The following is a 19,498-nucleotide window of genomic DNA, read 5'->3' on the forward strand; positions in this document are numbered from 1 at the left end:
TCTTGATTTTAAACCAGGCAGTATCCGCTCGTTTTATAGCTACACTTATTTATAAAAAAGCATGGGCCAATTTCCTTAATTGTAAGGCAACTTCACATATAATGGATAACATGATTTCAGGTTAGATTCTGACTCTGTAGTATATGAAAACGTATTCTTGTTTTCAGTATACAGATAAACCAAGGGATTTTATTGACATGATAAGCATGTAAACAAATTATGTCGTCAATTTCAAGCAGTTGGGATAAAGTCTTTGATATGAACAATCAATTAAAATACAAATCTTGCTTTATAACCAAACTGCTGGGTTTGAATTGAGGCATGTGTGACCTTTGGAACATTATTTAACTTTTCCTTGTCTGAGGCTCCTCATCTGAGCCGTTAATAGTCACCTACCTCCTAGGGTTTATAGTTCAGTTTTAAATAAGTTAATGTATATAAAGTGCTTGACACATTGTGTGAATAAGTTTTTGTTGTTATTATTTCTGCCACTATCGTGACATGAAGGGTTTCTATTTCTCTCCCTTTATCATATCTTCAAAAACTAAGGAATGGGTACTATAAATGTGGAAAACAGCAGTAACAGTGCTAAAAAAAAAAAAAAGATTGACCCAAATTCATCCTGCACGGCCAAAATGGCAGCTGATTCCTTTTCCGTGCATTGATGAAAGTTAATGGAACATATAAAATTCAAAGAAATTTTGAGTAAGAGCAGGCGTATATCTGTTACTCATGACTCTAGGATTGAGCTCTTTAATCTCTTTCTCTTTTGAAAAAAGCATGGGATTAGTATCAGAGAAAGGGCGTTCAAATCCTAGCTTTGTCTCTTATTAGCCTTAAAACACAGAGATAGTTGGTTAACTTCTCTGAGATTCTCTTTCTTCTCATGTTCCATGGTTGGGGCTGATACAATACTTTATCCTGTTAGCTAACTGCTGCCTACTTTCAGGCCTCTGCCAGTGTCACTTCTCTCTGAGCCTTCTGTTGTCCATTCCTAGGCAGAGGCAGGGTTCTTTCTCTGTTCTCTATCATAGTAATTTTCTATTTTGTTTTCTTTTCTCCTGCAGTAGCTCGTGTATCCGTGAGTGAGTGCATCTCTGTCTTGTCTACCTTTGCAGCATCCGTGCTAGGGCATAGTTGGCACTCAGTTAAATCCACAGCCCAGGAGAAATCAGTCACAATAGCCATCTAACTTGGACTTAAAGCATTGCTAGCTTTATTCAGATGTTGCAGCAGATGAAATACTTCATTCAAGGAGCCATATTGTATAAGATCTGGAGACTTGCCTGTTGCGTGGGTTTCGTGTGATTAATTCTGCAGTAGAATTTTCCAAAGAATAAGACAGGCTGGACAGTATTGTCTAGGTGTGGTTATCATGCTATTTATTATTTACCCCTCTTTGTGTATTTTACATATTAGAAAATGATGGGAATATAACACATCAGCATTGGAGATCCCATGAGGCTAAGTACATCAGTTCTCAAGGTTTATGGTCTGTGGGCACACTGTCAGAGATATGTGCTCATCCCCTCATGTTCATTCCATCTAGCCTAATAACATATTTGCCCTTTAGAAATGTAATTATGTGGAGACTAGTTAGTGGATTATTATGCTTATTCAGGTGACAGAAAAGATAAAAAGGACTCTGACAGAGCCATAAAGATGAACCTTGAGGGGCAGAGTAAAGAGTCTTAGAAAATAAGATTCAGTGGGCTTTGGAGACGTAATGAAACATGGAATTGTGAAGACAAGTGAAGAATTAAGGCTGAAAACCAGGTTTCCGATTTTAACAACTGGAGTGAGTGATAGTGCTTATTACTGAGAAGATTTTCTTCTTTTATTTATTTCGTTTATCTGTTTTTTATCTATTGATTTATTTTTCAGTGGGAGATATTTTTTTTTTCAATTTTGGATGCATTGATTTTGAAATTCCAGTGAACACCAAGATTGACATGTCTCAATGAGCTGTTGAAAACAGATCTGGAGGTCAGGAGAGAAACCATTCCTTAGGAATTGAGTTGGCAAATAAATGAACCCCATGTATGCGTGAAGGCACCCAGAGACAGTATTTTTAGAGAGAAGAGACAAAGGCATAATCCTATAAAACATAAACCTCTTAAAGGAGTATAGGATTGAAGAGGCACTTTCATCTTTCTTTTGAGTAGGATGAACCTAGGTATAGAAGAGAGCTAGAAGACACTGGTGTCTCAGAGCCCAGGAAATACAGTTTCAGGAAGGAAAGTACATTCAGTAGTCTCAAATGCTGCAGTTGGGGTAGGGGTGGTTCACATAAAAGCACTATTTTTAGGGTATGATAATTAGTAGAAATTTGATTGTGACATTCCAGAGGAATTCTGGGAACAGCCCAAACTGGATTTAGTGTAAATGGGATTTGAGACATTGGGCATAGGCACCATACCCCATTCTCAAAGAAAATCTGACTTTGAAGGCAGTGGTTAGAGGCAGATGCAGGGATGAATAAAGGCTGGGGGGGTTCTTCCCTAGATGCTAGAAGGTACATGAACATTTTTATAGTATAAGGGAAAGGAACCGGTAATGGGGAAAGAGACTGAAGATTCTGGACAAAGAGGGCCTCATTGAACATTTTTATTTTCTAAGAAAGATAGAATAGGATTAAATATCTGGAGGGTTTTCTTCTCTGGTGTCATTAGCCTTGTATTAAAGAGAAACACTTCTTTATCTGAATCTCAAAGGAAAATGATAATAACAATTAAGGTTGTGTTTTAGGAATGAGGCAATGTATATGAGCTTGGTTAACTGGAGAGCATATATTAATAAAACAATTTATATAAAGATTATTATTTTTTGGAAATGCATGTAAATGTATTTTCTCTATATCAGTTTTACCTACTTTTTAAGATAATTGACCATTTTCACAAACATGTGAATACTTCAAGAATCTTTTTTCAACTGAAAATTGCCCTTAATAGCACAGTATATCAGTTTCGTGACCAAATTGTTACTCAAACTGTTTTATAGAAATATACATTCATGTGTATATGAAAATAATCTCAATGTGATTTGAAGTTTTTTCCTCTATATAAATGACTTTTCAACAAATACTAGAAATAATGAGGTTGTTAATATATGCTGATGACTCAAGTGAGCGTACTTTAAATTTCAAAATGATACTTAGGATATTTTCTGAATGATAACCATTACATAATAAGTGGAGTATTTTAAAATTCTCAACAAAATGATCGCTTTTTTTTTTTCAGTAGCCTTCTCTTCTCTTTCACATCCATTATACCAGCCTTTCAAAAGCCTCAGCAGCTGGCGAGTTGAATCTGCAATTTGAGTTGAATAGCAGCAGTACCGAGGCCCAATAGATGTGCTGAAATGTCTGGAAGATACTTGCTGATTACAAGAGAATAGGGATTGGCCAAAAAGCCCTCCATGATTGCTTTTTGAATTTAGTCCAGTTCCCTGACAACTTGTTTTCATAGACGTGGTTATAATTGATTCTCATTTAGGTCCCAAGGGCAAGGACCAGCAAAACCTGTGTTACTTATAGCTGTTGCCTAAGGAGCGTCCTAGGGAAGCCCATGGAATTTTAGGGTCTGTAGAGAAAGGTGTATCTCAGAACACTGAGCTGCAATTTGCCCAGGATTCTGAAATCCAAACCTATTGGACCAAATCCAAATAATAAGGAAATAGTAATGTGGACAACCTTCAGTTCCTTTTCTTTTTTTGCTTCCTTTATGGTATTTGATTAACTCCTGATTCTTTCTCCTGTTGACCCAGACTACCTTTACCCTTTCTGGCAATCGTGGACAAATATTTACCAGGCTACATGGCTAGTTAGAAAGGTTTCTCATGTTTCCATATATATATCACTCCTGAGAAAAGTTGCTTTTCTGAAATGATGAGAAAATGTGCATAAATCCAGGTGGTTTGTAATTCTAGAGGGAGAGGAAAGATGGCTGGAAAGGAGAAAGTTCAGTGGTGGTAAAAGTCTTTTTGAAAATACTTTGTAATACTTTCTAATGCCATATAAATGCAGCTGATACCTATCCAGTGTTTTCTCTCCTGAGGAATCATTTCCTTCAATTTAGAATTGTTTTTATAGTACGAGGTCAGCATTTTTATTGCCCCGTTAACCAGCTTTATTTTTGGAATATAAAATAAAACTTGTGGTTTTATGTATAGTAATACAGTCCTATCTCCAAATTTCTGTTTTTCTTATGCAGAGGGTTGCTTCTACAGGAGAACAGCAGGTTTGCAGAAGCACTACATTATTACAAGTTGGCAATTGGGAGCAGGCCAACACTGGCTTGTAAGTAATATTTGAGTTCTTTTAAAATGTCTTCCCATCCTTGTTTATCTGTGAAAATTATCCATTAGTTCCAGCCTCACAGAAAAAAACCATGGTGGTTGGTCCTGTTTCTAAATAGTTGCTGCTTAATTTATGAGTCTCTAACAATTATATCTCTCTTAATTTTATCATATTTTGATGTCTGTTTATCACTTAAAAAATTTTTTAAGATAGAAACAATTTTTATTCAACTACATTTTAAGCTCAAAAAGTATTTTGAGCTCCTTTAGTGCAGAAATTATTTTATATATATATATATATATATATATATATGTATTTTTGGTGATAAACCGGTAGTGCCCACTACATGGTTGATCTCAAAAATATTTGTTCTATGAATATTTATTTCTTGGTTTTCTTTTAAAAACAGAAATAATCTATAGAAACAAAACTGAAATAACAATAATTTTATTTTAGCCACAGTATACATCAGCTTCTCACACTTATATTTCTACTTTTTTCCCTCAGCTGCTTATTTAAACACCGGGATTATTCTCATGAACCAAGGAAAGACAGAAGAAGCCCGTCGTACATTCCTAAAGTGTTCTGAGATCTCCGACGAAAACCTAAAGGATCCTCATGCGCACAAGAGCTCTGTTACCAGCTGTTTGTATAACCTGGGAAAACTCTATCATGAGCAGGGACATTACGAGGTCAGGCCAAAACCTCTCTGTCCTTTCCTTCCCCCTTTCCCAGCACAATCCCCAGTGCAGGGGCACTACTGAACTTTTAGAAGCTACTATCTGTGTTCATTAAAAGAGTTTGTGGTCAGCTTAGTGTGGAAGAAGCTTCTGCTAAACCAAATTTAACAGATTCCCTCATTGTGGAGTTTCTCAGAGCAGTTATGTTATATGTAATGTGACTCTTCAAAATGTGATATAATATGCCTTATTTCTCAGGCTTATTTGCCCATCCTCCCTTTGATTTCATGACCAAGACATAGTTTCTAAAATTGTTATGCTGTATCTAGTGCATGCCTGCATGCGTTCATTCCCTCACATTCGCTGTCTTCCGGCCCCCTGTCTCTCAAGCACCCACCTCACTATATACTCTTATGAAGAGTACAATGTAAGGATGGTGATACAACTTTTAAAATAATCACACTTAATACTTTCATCAGATTTCCAGTAGCTGAAAGATTTATTTAGTTTTTAATTTTTTATTTAGATTGTACTGGGTTGCCAGACTGCGGACTTTAGATGACTTTTGGGTGACTTCCAAATATGAATTTTTCAAGTTTATCTATGAATAATCTGTGTAAACTTGAAATTTTATATTAAACTAAGAGTGCTACCAACATTAGATTTCTTATTAAATTACGTTTTGTATGTCATACTTCCCCAGCTGTGCCAAGTATTTTCTTTCATGGAGTTGAGGTAGTGTGATATCAAAGGACAGCTTAGCTTTTTTTCACTAGTGAACCATTTAGAAATACCAGTGGAGGATTCTAACTTTTGAAGGATGTTATTATCTTATTTTCAATAAATATCCCGAACCTTAGTGATGATTTTTTGTTGTTGTTTCTTAAATTAGGATGCCCTTACTGTATATAAGGAAGCAATTCAGAAAATGCCAAGGCAGTTTGCCCCACAGAGCTTGTACAACATGATGGGTAAGTAAAACATTAATGTTTTAGTTGATATTTCAGGGACCTGTGGGGAAATTATACCTGTGCCTGGATTACATAGAAATATAAAAAAATTGTGTCATTCATTCTCTCAAACAAACCTTTTTCACAGTTGGTTATTCAAATACTAGGAGAGCACACCTGTTCTAACAAGAACAAATAAATTAACCTAGTGATTCCCAACACTTTGGCTAAGGACTTCTGGTATGTACCAGAGGTGTTGCAAGGGACTCACAAACCCATTCGTGTACCAAGTATTATCTAGATGCCCGACTTTGCAAAGTAATATCTTGTACATATGTGTAATTATTCTAGTATGTAATTGTTCAAGTATTGAAAAAATACACATTTATTTGAATGAATTTGTCAAATTCATGAAAACTTTTGATCATGGTATTGTATTAATTGGAGGATTCTTTCAAAATTAAAAATGCTTTGATGTAGAGAATTACGATTTTTGATGCTTATAAAAGATGAGACTGAGTCAAATTGGAAACCCTGGTAGCGTAGTGGCTAAGTGCTATGGCTGCTAACCAAAGGGTCAGCAGTTCAAATCCACCAGGCGCTCCTTGGAAATTCTATGGGGCAGTTCTACTCTGTCCTATGGGGTCACTATGAGTCGGAATCGACTCAACGACACTGGGTTTGGTTTGGTTTTGAGCCAAATTGTATGGTCTTCATTAATTAGGCTTTGAATCTCTAGGTTTATTCAAATTAGTATTTTTTTAGGAAAACTAATACTGTGAAAGCTATAAATATGCTACTAAAATTATTCCTTGTTCTACTTTGAATAATTAGCTCTATGCTTTTATTAGAGAGTATGTAAATTGAGAGCATGAATTTTTCTAGGTACAAGAGTTCGCGAACTAGAATTTCTAATAAAATATCTACTCATCACATATGATTGAATCCTGAATTTCTGATAGTAATTTGTTACTACAACTCCTTGATGGTGGAACAAACTGAAAACCACTTATTCAGCTGTGACTATTAGAAAAATTTGCTAAATTTCAGATGCCCTGCTGGTTGGGTATGTTACTCTTTCAAGACAAGAGAGAGAAGAGAAGGCGTTGCTCTTCTCCTCATATCAGATGTTTCTTTGTCTCTAAAGCACAAATTGCAAGCGAAGATTTTTCTGCCTTTTTTTCTTTAAATCTAGTTATGTTGTTTAATGTTTCTAGACCTCTCCCATGCATTAAAAAAATAAATGAGATTAGACTATATGATCTCAAGGATTATTTTATGCTTCTGTATTCTGTGATTTGGGAAATTTTATAGTGGCTTTATGGCTTAAGCACATATGAAAACTCCCAAATCCTCCCAAAGAAGAAAATATGTGCCTGCCAAGGACACATATTTTTTCTGAATGATAGAATTTTTTTTCTTTTTTTTAATTATTTTTTTTTTTTGTACTTTAGATAAAGGCTTATAGAACAAATTAGTTTCTCATTTAGTAGTTAGTACACATATTGTTTTATGACATTGGCTAACCACCCCACAACATGTCAACACTCTCCCTTCTCAGCCTTAGGTTTCCTATTACCAATTTTCCTGTCCCCTAGTCCTTGCCCCAGGGCTGGTGTGCCCCTTTACTCACGTTTCATTTTATGGACCTGTCCAATCTTTGGCTGAAGGGAGAACCTCAGAAGTGACTTCATTACTGAGCTGAAAGAGTAGCCCGGGGCCAGACTCTCAGGGTTTCTGTAGTCTCTGTCAGGCCAGCAAGTCTGATTTTTCTTTTAGAGTTAGAATTTTGTTCTACATTTTTCTCCAGCTCTCTCCGGGACCCTCTATTGTGATCCCTTGAATGATAGAATATTTAGAAATAGTTGACAAATAAAATGAGGCAGGCACAAGTCAGTAGACAGAAAACAAGGTATTATTTCTAGAAGGTTTATCCCATGTCTTTGGGAATCCCGCCTGTGACACAGTGGAGTGATTTAATGTTCATAGTAAAGAAGACACTGGAGTAATTTTTAGTTGCTGTTTCTTTGCTCTTTGGTGTAATTACTGTAAGGTAAATTCTAGCCTCTTTAAATGTACTCTTCCCCTTAAACTTTTATGAATTAGAACAGTGCCTTTTACTGTCCACCATTTCAACACGCAGATAAATGTACATGTTCATAAAGTGTGTCCCTAGAGTATGCAGATTTGTAAGGTGAATTAACTTTTCTGCATTAATGCTAGATGGTTTTTCATGTCAAAATGAATACTGAAAGAATCACTTTTCTCCAGGTTTGCCTAAAGAAGCACGATGATTTTAGGTTAGCGTTTTGTTATTAACTCTAACACTTGGGAAGGCCTTATTTTCAGTTTTCCTTCATTGTCAAATAAGATGTCTTTCTTTAAATTGGAAAAGGACTCAGAAATCCTTGGCAACAGACTGTGTATGGCATCTTCATTGTTAATGGGAAGTGGTGGTGTTCACTATAGTTAATGATTTCAGAAAATCCATTGAATTATTTTAAATAAATAAATTTGATTGAGAAATCAGCTAGTACCTTGGGATCTGTCTCATGGGGTTACACAGATGCTGAGCACACACACAGAGGCAGCCAACAATAAGTGTGTCCCTGGGGGTTGTTGCTTAGGCCTTTGTCTTACTTTCCATTAGAGAAGAGGTAGTGGTTTTGCCCAGACTCTGAAAAACACTGTAACAATTTGTGAGGGAGGATCCTAATGTAATTTAAAATTCACCGTTTCTTCCATAATTATGGTAGCTGCCTTCTGTTTAATTCTATGTTAAGGTCTGTCAGCTGATCAGGTTTTATAGTTTCATTTGCTCATGAAACTATAATTTTCTCAGAGAGTGAGTTCAAATGGGTAAAATCCCCTGAGTTTTGCTTTAATTCCTAATACATTTTGATTAGCCTCCGTTTGACAAGAAAAAAAAAAATGGCCCAGGAGGTAAGCTGCCCTATCAGTTCATCAGTTTCATTAGTCTGTCAGCATGTGCTGATTATCCTATCAAGTTTATCAACAGCCTTGAATGTGTTTTCTGATTTGCACATCTACATTTTATTAGTGCCCTTTAGGGATCAGTGATGGATTATAATCTGGCTAGATTTCGCCTGTGTTAATTTTTCTCATGTTGCTCATTCATTTACCCCTTCTAGACCGTTACCCGCAACCACTCGTGTTTATATATTTAAGCAATCTTTTTTTTTTCTCCCATTCTCTTTTCCTTTGATTTAAAGGTTATAAGAAATAAATTTATGAGAAAAATATAGTTTTACTTGTATAGCACAGTAACTAAAATCACTATGGTTACTTCTTTAAAAAAACACTGTAGTCCTTTGTATTTTCCCTCCTTTTGAATGTTTTATGAAAAATATATTGCCTTCCCATGTGCTAATGCCAGTTGACTTATCCTGAAGATCAAATGAGCATATTTTCCCATACATGTATTTTGATTAATTTAATTTGATTAATTTAATTCACACTTTATATTTTCCATATTTTATTCAGACTGCTAAATTAATTTTTTTATGGTATCAGTTCATAAGTAAACTAAAAAAAAAAACTATTTCAAAATATATTCTCATTATTCTCTTTAATTTCATAGAACCAAGATGTTTGCATGACAGTAATTGAGGAATAACATACTATCCAGAATTATGTGAAATACAAGCATAGACAAATAATATAAAATAGATACTAAATAATATTTTATAAACCAAAATTAAACTTTCACTTATCGTATTATTGTAATTAGTAAAGTATGAGAATATATAAAATATTAAGATACCAAATCACAAAATAACTATTAAAGTAGCTCCTAGTCAGGTTTTTAATTAAATCTGGGCAAGTGACATTTATTCTGGGGGCCTCAGTTCCCTTTGAGAAAGCAAGTTGGATTAAATGGAGGGTTAGTTTAGTGAAGCCCCTGAAGTCAGACAGCCTCATTTCAAATCATGGCTTTGAAGTTTAGTAGCTGAGTGGCCTTGGCCAAGTTACTTTACCCAAACCTCAGTTTCCCCATCTGTAAGATGGCTATGGTAGTAGTGCTTAACTCATGAAGTCATTTTGAGAATTTACTGAAATAACAAAGATGAAACATAGGACCAAATGCCCAGCCTAAGTGTTTTCTAAGATTAGCTTCCATTGTAATCATCATTTTTGTGGACCTTTAAGCTCCAAGAGCTTATTTGTATTTACCACTGTGAACGTGATTTCTCCATAGATAGGATTGTGTCATAGGGATGTCTTTGTAGTCACAGATAGTGAACAAATACTCCATTTAGTTATGCCCTGTCTGGAATTGCTGTCTTTTTCTCTTTATATCCATTTCCTATTTTCTCCCAGCAACCACAGTCAGAATCTTTTATCATTAACTGTGTTTACCAACTACGATTCATCTGGCAGTTTGTCACACTGTGGTGGCTTAGGTGTTGCTTTGATGCTGGCAGCTATGCCACCAGTGTTTGAAAAACCAGCAGGGTCACCCATGGTGGACAGGTTTCAGCAGAGATTCCAGACTAAGAGAGACTGGGAAAAAGGACCTAGCAATCTACTTCTCAAGAAAAACTGGCCAGTGAAAACCTTATGAGTAGCAGTGGAACATTGTCTTAAATATTGCCAGAAGATGACCACTTCAGATTGAAAGACACTCAAAAGTGCTGCCTCCTCAAAGTAGAGTCAACTTTAATGATGTGGATGGAGTCAAGCTTTACAGGACCTTCATTTGCTTATGTGGCACGACTCAAAATGAGAAGAAACTGCTGCAAACATCTATTAATAATCAGTACATGGAATGTACAAAGTATGAATCTAGGAAAATCAGAAGTAAAAAATGAAATAGATTGCATAAAGATTGATATTCTAGGCATTAGTGAGCTGAAATGGACTGCTACTGGCCATTTGGAAATGTACAGTCATATGGTCTACTGTGTGGGAAATGACAGATTGAAGAGGAATGGCATCACATTCATTGTCAAAAAAAACATTTCAAGATCTATACTGAAGTACTACACTGTCAGTGATAGGATAATATCCATACTACTACAAGGAAGTGCAGTTAATACTAGTATTAATCAAATTTACACAGCAACCATCAAGGCCAAAGAAGAAGAACTTGAAGATTTTTGCCAACTTCTGCAGTTTGAAATTGATCAAAGATGCAATCAAGATACATATATAATTACTGGTGATTAGAAAGCGAAAGTTGGAAACAAACAAGGATTAGTAGTTGAAAACTGTGGCCTGGGTGATAAAAACAACACTGGAGAGTGCATGATAGAATTTTACAAGCCAATGACTTATTCATTGCAGATACCTTTTTTTCAGCAACGTAAACATCAACTATGCACGTAGACCTCCTCAGATAGAATACACAGGAATCAAATCAACTACTTCTGTGGAAAGAGACAATGGAAAAGCTCAATGTCTTAAGTCAGAACAAGGCCAGGGGCAAACTCCTAGGTGCACTGAAGGCATTGACAAAATACAAGGCTCCAGGAATTGATAGAATATCAATTGAGATGTTTCAACAAATGAATGCAAAGTTGGAAGTGCTCACTTGTCTATGCCAAGAAGTTTGGAAGATAGCTACCTGGCCAACGAACTGAAAGAGATCTGTATTTGTCTCCATTCCAAAGAAAGGTGATCCAACAGAAAGTGGAAAGGATCAAACAATATCACTAATATCCCAGGCAAATAAAAATTTACTGAAGATAATTCAAAAACTGTTGCAACAGTACATCAACAAGGAGCTGTCAGAAATTCAAGACAAATTCAGAAGGAACCAGAGACATCATTGCTGCTATCAGATGGATCTTGGCTGGAAGCAGAGAATACCAGAAAGATGTTTACCTGTGTTTTATTGACTATGCAAAGGCATTCAACTATGTGGATCATAACAAATTATGGATAATATTGCAAAGAATGGGAATTCCAAAATACCTAACTGTGCTCATGAGGAACCCGTACATAGATGAAGAGGCAGTCGTTTGAACAGAACAAGGGAAGACTGCATGGCTTAAAGTCAGGAAAAGTCTGTGTCAGGGTTGTATACTTTCACCATACTTATTCAATCTCTGTGTTGAGCAAATAATCCGAGAAGCAGGACTATATGAAGAACCTGCCATCAGAATTGGAGAAAGACTCATTAACAACCTTCATTATGCAGGTGATATGACTTTGCTTGCTGAAAATGAAAAGACTTGAAGTACTTATTGATAACAAGCAAGGACTATATAGCCTTCCCTATGGATTACACCTCAACATAAAGAAAACACAAATCCTCACAACTGAACCAATAAGCAGCATCGTAATAAATGGAGAAAAAGATTAAAGTTGTCAAGGACTTCATTTTACTTGGATCCACAATCAACACCCATGAAAGCAGCAGTCAAGAAATCAAATGGCACATTACACTGGGCAAATCTGTTTCAGAAGACCTCTTTAAAGTGTTAAAAACAAAGATGTCACTTTGAGGACCAAGCTGCACCTGACCCGAGTCAAGGTATTTTCAGTCACCTCATATGCATGCGAAACCTAGACAGTGTACAAGAGAGATTGAAGAAGATTTGATACCTTTGCATTACGGTGTCAGTAAAAATTACTGAATATCCCATGGACTGCCAGAAGAGCAAACAAATCTGTCTTGGAAGAAGTACAGCCAGAATTCTAAGAAGCTAGGATGGTAAGACTTAGTCTCAAGTACTTTGGATGTGTTATCGGGAGGGACCAGTCCCTGGAGAAGGAGGACATCATGCTTGGTAAAGTAGATGGTCAGCAAAAAGAGAAGGGCCCTCAGTGAGATGGATTGACACAGTGCCTGCAACAAGGGGCTCAAACATAACGATTATGAGGATGGCACAAGACCAGGGACTGTTTTATTCTGTTGTACATAGTGTTGCTATGAGTCAGAACCAACTTGATGACACCTAACAATAACAACATATTACCAAAAATGCCACAGCATATTCAGGTGATGCCTAGTTAACTTAATTCCATTAACAGAGTACTTCCTCTAAATGAATATTGTCATATCTAGGTTAGAATTTCATCTCCTTTTCCTGTCATGACATAGTTTCCTAATTAGCCAAAATCATTCTTTACCCTCGAAACAGTGTTTTACTAGACCTCAGTTTCTCCTCTTTTATTTTAAACTTATAGGTCTTTTAGAATCATTAAATACTAGAGATGAAAGATTTGTGTTTTTAAGAATTCTTCTAACATAATTTCTTTTATAAGGTAGAAAATTAATAACCAAAGAGTTGAACTAATCTATGCAGAATTACACAGTTTTTGTCAGAACCAGAAGTGTTGTTTCCTGACTTAAATTCAAGGGCTTTTCCTGTTTCGTTCTTGTGTTATCAAAACTGGAACCTTCTTTATAATGACAAAATAGCTTTTCTTTACACATTCATAATCATCAAGAAATAAAATACACAAGAAAATCCTCTTCAATTTAAATAAAAAAATAAAACATTTATGAATTTGTGGTTTCATCACCAAGGCATTACATATGCAGGGTAATGTCTAAACACTCTCAATTTTTCCTTCTTCTTTCTCTATAGTCATTTATTTTCCTTATTATCTCTATTTCAGCATTGCTTCCTAATAATCCTAAGGGATTATGGGAAACTAAATTAGGCTGTAAGTTCCAATTATTTTTATCAGTATGAGCCTTTCCAGTCCCAAAGGTCACTTTAAGACTATTTACCATTTAAAATGAAATTACTTGGCTTTCTCAATGCAAAGTAATTGTTGGGTTTAATTTAAACCATTTTCATCGTGGTAATGTATCTTGAGAACAAAGGGGCACAATGTGTCAGAGAGAACCTCAGGTTACTGTCTTGTCATTTCAGTCTAATCACTGTGTTTGGAACAACTTCTGTGTGGGAAAACAAAAAAAATGTTACAAGTGCTGAATGGGAGTGTAGAGGTGGTGGAATGAAATATAAATAATAGATATGGTTTATTCTTTCATGGAACTTTCTAGGAGATTTCACAGTTGGCCCAGAGATTTTTAGTGTCTCGATAAGTAAATGCCTATATATAAAGTGGAAAAAGTGTATTACTGTAACATTGGAAATATTTTGTCCGTAACTATGTAGGCTGTTCTGTGTAGGCTGTTCTGTGTTACCGGGACCAAAAACAAAAGCAACAACAACAAACAAAAGGTTTTAAAATTCTGGTATGATACTGGTACTGTCTTTGGCATATGCCCTGATATTTTTCAGTCTTCCAAAAAACAGAGTTTTATGATGGATAACATGCTTTTATTTTAGGAATAGATTAAATTGTCTTCTAGAGGAATTACATGATAGTGACAATTGATTTTTATTGCCTCATTTGCCTATGTTATGATCATAGTGTTTAGATTCTCCTCTGATTATTATATATATATACACACACACACACACACACACACACACTGGTTACTTATAAAAACCCATTTCAGTATTGGAAAATCTGTTTTCCTCCATCAGCCTGCTGCTAACAAATTTTTTACTTATATACGTTTGAAATTGAGGAAGTGTTTTCTTCTCATTTTTTCCAATAAGAAGAAGAGGAATGATTTGATTTAATTTTCAGTTTTGTGAAATAGCTCTTGAATTAGGAGAAATTTTTTTGTAATTTTATTGGGCTAGTCACAGCAAACTGGAAAAGAACAAAGGAAAGGTAAAAACTATGGATTTATTAGAGGAATTTTTGGTGTAAAAAGTTTCTCCAAATTCTAGTTGTATTGAGAGAGAAACTCATCAAATGAACGTCAAGTATCCTAAGTGACTACCAATGATCTTTACATTCTTCACTGTTATTTTAGATAAGAAGATTTGATAAGTGAGGTGTCAAATGCACTTTCAGAAAACAAAATGAAAAAAAGACCATTTGTACGTTCATCCTGCCTGTACTTGAAGGATGTCCACAATGTGCTGCTTAATTGTTGAATGAATACAAGTAAAGGCCATTTCTCTCTCAGCCTTCTGAATGGGTTATGTTTTAGCTGACTCATATTTATAGGAGAATCCTGGCTTGTGTGAATGGGTGTGTGTGCGTGTTTACCTCACCTTGCCTCAGATTATACATTAAACAGGAATATTGAGAGTACATTTTCAACATGTTGGTTTACCTGCTTAACGTTTTCTTCTATGACTTGTTCTTAAGTGAATTGCTTGAGACGTTCAGCATGCTGACTGGAAATGGGAGATGAGGGATGGTTTTTAATTATGCGATATTTGAACTTCACATCTCTCAAGTGTGGAAGCATTAACACTTCAGTAGTGTTAAGCTTTTTATACCACCTGCTTTCCCTATTTTGAGTTCTAGTGACTTCCCTGTGATTGTTTTCATTGGCACTCTTGAAAAACAGTGAGACGACTCTAAATATGAGTATGGCTATATAGCTGGATTAGCCATTAATCTGTCTACCTCAAAAAAGAACATAACTTTTAATTTCCAAGATAAATCTACTCATTTAGCTTTCATTGTTTCATCACCAGAAGGACAGGACCAGGGGACCAGTGCCAGGTATACACCAAACCAGAAAAACGAAATGGAAATTAGATTTTAAAATTTCACTTTGTAAAATATATAGCCAGCAAGATAAAGAAATTATGAACTTTTGGCCGTGTATTGAAAAGAATAAATATATAAGACTTATTCACAAAAATAAATAATAAAATTTTCTCCTAAAAGTTTGTTTCTCAGTATAAAACTGCAGCTGGTTAATTTTTTTTCTTTTCATCATTGACCCTTGGTATAGATTTTACATTAGGTACTATGGTTACAGACATTAATTTGCTAGGCGGTACTCTGTATACTACAAAGGCCAGCATCCAGTTCAACTGCATTAAATAGGTAATATATTTTGTTTAAAGTTTCAATTAAACCCGGGGTTAGAAGATATACAGTCCCTATGGGGAGTCTGAGCACTTCAGTGCCAATAGTATGGCTGCTAAAGGATCATGCTTAGGTCTAGATGTCGCTTGCTTTCCTGGAAATATGATATCAGACAGCTGATTATATTTCATTGCTTTTAAAACCACACAAGCCCACCTGTTACATTAATTCATACTCCTGCCAGTTTAGTGGTAAAGGAAAAGACTGAAGCTTAAAAAACTTACTTTTAAATTGAATTATAAAGAAGTGAATATACTCAAATTAATACCTAATAATATCCTACTTATTCTCTGATTCCCAAATAATCTGTGTGAAAACTATCTAACTGTATTGAGACTTCAATAGAAATGAGTGAGGAAAAAAGATATATTTTAAACTTTTACTGGGCAATTGCCATGGAGTGAATGTTTTACTCAATTGTCAATACTTCACTGCAGGTTCAATTGTACTTAGAAAATTGAGGTGATGGTATGATATACTTGAGGAAATTCATGGGCTGGACTTTATAATTTAGTGTCCTTAAAAGATGACATATAGATGAAACAGACGTAGTTAGATGGAAGAAGAAAGCCTCATGCGAAGGGTATTATGTTGATATGATCTTGAGAATCAGTATCTAGGAAACAAAAGTTATTGTTGCATATATTTAGAAAAAACCCAAACTCACTGCCGTTGAGTCAGTTCCGACTCATAGTGACCCTGTAGGATAGAGTAGAACTGCCCCGTGGTGTTTCCAAGGCATTGGACAGAGTAGAACTGCCCCGTGGTGTTTCCAAATCATTACAGAAGCAGACTGCCCCATCTTTCTCATGCCTAGTCACCAGTGTGTTTGAACTGCCAGCTTTTCAGTTAGCAGCCAAGCGCTTAACCACTGCACCACCAGGGTTCCTTAAATTTAGGTTAGGCAGGTAGCACAAATTTAGTTTGAAATTAACTACATTACTAATTACTATGTTCAACGGCACTGGGTTTTTTTTTGCTGTGTGTGTTTTTAAGTCTGTCTTTCCTAATGGGTAGGGGAAGGTTGTTTTTTACATAAAAATTTAACTCCCCAAATGAGCTGTTATTTAGTTTATCTATACTGATAGGACAATTATCATATTCAAATTAAATGAGTAATAAAAACAGACCATGAGACGTTTAGTTCCAGAATGCAAGTCTTTTTTTTTTTTTTTTTTTTTACCACATTATTAGTTATGGACATGGGATTTTTGTGAGGATTGTAGAATCTCACTCTCAAGTGTTCATTAAACAGGGTGAATTTTTAAATTCTTGTATGACACAGTAATTAACATTTATAGAGAAATTTATAGCATAATATAATTATTCAGTACATATTATAGAGACATATTGCTTGATTCAGGAATAGATATGAAATATATTCTTAAAAAATATGTGCATCAAACTGAAAGTGCTTCTGTTATACTCTTCTGACCTCTATCAGAGTTCCTTCCCATTTTCTTACAAATATTCAGGTTTTATTTCTCTGAATATCATTATTTTCATTAATTCCTCCCTGTCTGCTACAGCATTCACTGGTTGTTTTTCCCCCTCTGTTGTAAACCCTAGTTTTTAACACAGTTTAGCACTTGGTTGTACTTCATTTCTTTCAAGTGCTTCTTAATTATTTGGATTATAGTAAAGCATTTTATTTACTACGTTGTAATTCTCTTGATGGCAGTATTGCATTTTTTTTTTTCCCTTTGATGAAGAGGTCATCATGTTCACCTAAAACACACACACACACAATGTTCATTATATACGCACATTGTTTCTCTTCTAGAAAATCTGATTATTAAGACTGGCTTCAGCGTTTGTCGTTGGATTACTTTCAGTGATTTATTTCCTTGTGAATATAAAGGAAATTGATTAGCCTGGAGAACTTGAGGATCCCCAGTTGCAAGTAGAGAAATATTGATGCTGGCTTTTTTCCAAGTTAAATTTTGATTACACATCAGGTGTTTCCTGTGTATAACATCACCCTGCAAATTAGAGAGCTTTTTAACTTTCACTGACATTTAACCTCTTTCTTGATGATTAGTGGTTTTGTTTAATGAAGCATACATTCAGTTTTTCCCCCTGTATTTCCTTTCTTTGCTTTAAAACTATTCTTTCAAGCTTCAAGGGTTCCTGCTAAGTCTGATGCTGTAGAATTGGATGAAGAGTTACATATTGAAATTTTTTATAATCTTCCCCAATTCTAGATTTGCATTATATTTCATTACAGCTTCCAATCCTCACACCCCAGTGGAAGAACTCAAAATGTTTAAAAGTCTGTGATCAGAGAGTATCCTCTCTAATATCTATGATCATGTTGATTTTTTTTGTTGTTGTTGTTTTTTCCTGCTGTCTAAAGTGGCTGTTCGTAAGGTTTTCTCATGATAAATGGAGAGAAGATTGAAGTTGTCAAAGATTTCATTTTCTTTGGATCCACAGTCAACACTTGTGGACTCAGTAGTCAAGAAATCAAGGAATGCATTGCATTGGGCACATCTGCTGCAAAAGATCTCCATAAAGTGATAAAAAGCAAAGATGTCACTTTAAGGACTAAGGTGTACCTGACCCAAGCCTTGGTATTTTCATTCATCTCATATGCATTCAAAAACTGGACAATGAATAATGAAGAATTGACACATTTGAATTATCGTGTTGGTGAAGAACATCGAATGTACCATAGACTGCCAGAACAACGAACAAATCTGTTTTGAAGAAGTATAGGCACAATACCCTTTAGAAGCAAAAATGGTGAAACTTCGTCTCACACACTTTGGACATGTTATCAGGAGGGACCAGTCCCTGGAGAAGGGCATCATGCTTGGTAAATTAGAGGATCAGTGAAAAAGAAGCAGCCCTTCAGTGAGGTGAATCTACACAGTGTGTGCAACAATGGGCTCAAGCATAACAACAATCACAAGGATGGCGCAGGATCAGGCAGAGTTTCATTCTGTGGTACATAGGGTCGCTATGAGTCTGAAGAAAGTACCTAATGACAACAATACAGTGGCTATAAGGAGCCCTGGGGCGCAGTGGTTAAGCGCTCAGATGCTAACCAAAAGGTTGGAGGTTTGAACCTACCAACTGCTCTGTCAAGAAAGATATGACAGTCTGCTTCCATAATAATTTATAGCCTTAGAAACCCTATGGGGCAGTTCTACTCTGTCCTATAGGGCCACTGTGAGTTGGAATCAACTCAGTGACAGTAGTTTTGGTTTTGGGGTTTAAAGTAGGTACTGAGGATTTCCAGTCAGAACTAATGTACCTGGGACAGCTGGGGAGTATGTGTGTGTGTGTTTGTGTTTACAAGGATAAGGTAAAGCTGAGGAAAATAATTAGGATGAAAACGAAATACAAGACACTCAAAAACTTTGACAGCTAACTATTATAACACATTTGTGGCATAAGTTTTTTAAAAAAAAAAAAAAGCAAGATTCCCTAATGTTTCAGTGTTAATGCTGAAACTCTCTGAAGTAAAAAGTGAGAATTAAAATTGCAGCAAGTTAAGCTCTTGATATAATTGACTCCTGGTATTGTAAAAAGAAGTAATTAATGATTGTGTCAGACTATAGATTCTGGAAAAAGTAATTACTTAGAAATTTCTCTTCAGTGACATAATTGAAAAAATATAACATCTAAGTCTAAGTTGATACGTAATGTCATCAGCTCTTCATCACATATTTATTAAG

At 35.5% G+C, this 19,498-nt stretch overlaps 1 protein-coding gene across 2 annotated transcripts in view; it reads left to right on the forward strand.

Annotated features, from left to right (window-relative positions):
• TMTC2 (transmembrane O-mannosyltransferase targeting cadherins 2) overlaps window positions 1-19,498 on the forward strand; it is a 452,862-nt gene that overhangs the window by 274,741 nt on the left and 158,623 nt on the right. For both annotated transcript variants that reach the window (XM_049883964.1, XM_049883965.1), the window contains exons 5-7: window positions 4,212-4,297; window positions 4,805-4,989; window positions 5,870-5,948. In XM_049883964.1, the coding sequence (XP_049739921.1) occupies window positions 4,212-4,297; window positions 4,805-4,989; window positions 5,870-5,948 (350 nt within the window). The remainder of the gene's footprint in view (window positions 1-4,211; window positions 4,298-4,804; window positions 4,990-5,869; window positions 5,949-19,498) is intronic.

This window comes from Elephas maximus, chromosome 4 (genome assembly GCF_024166365.1).
Source record: "Elephas maximus indicus isolate mEleMax1 chromosome 4, mEleMax1 primary haplotype, whole genome shotgun sequence".
Lineage (NCBI taxonomy): Eukaryota > Metazoa > Chordata > Mammalia > Proboscidea > Elephantidae > Elephas > Elephas maximus.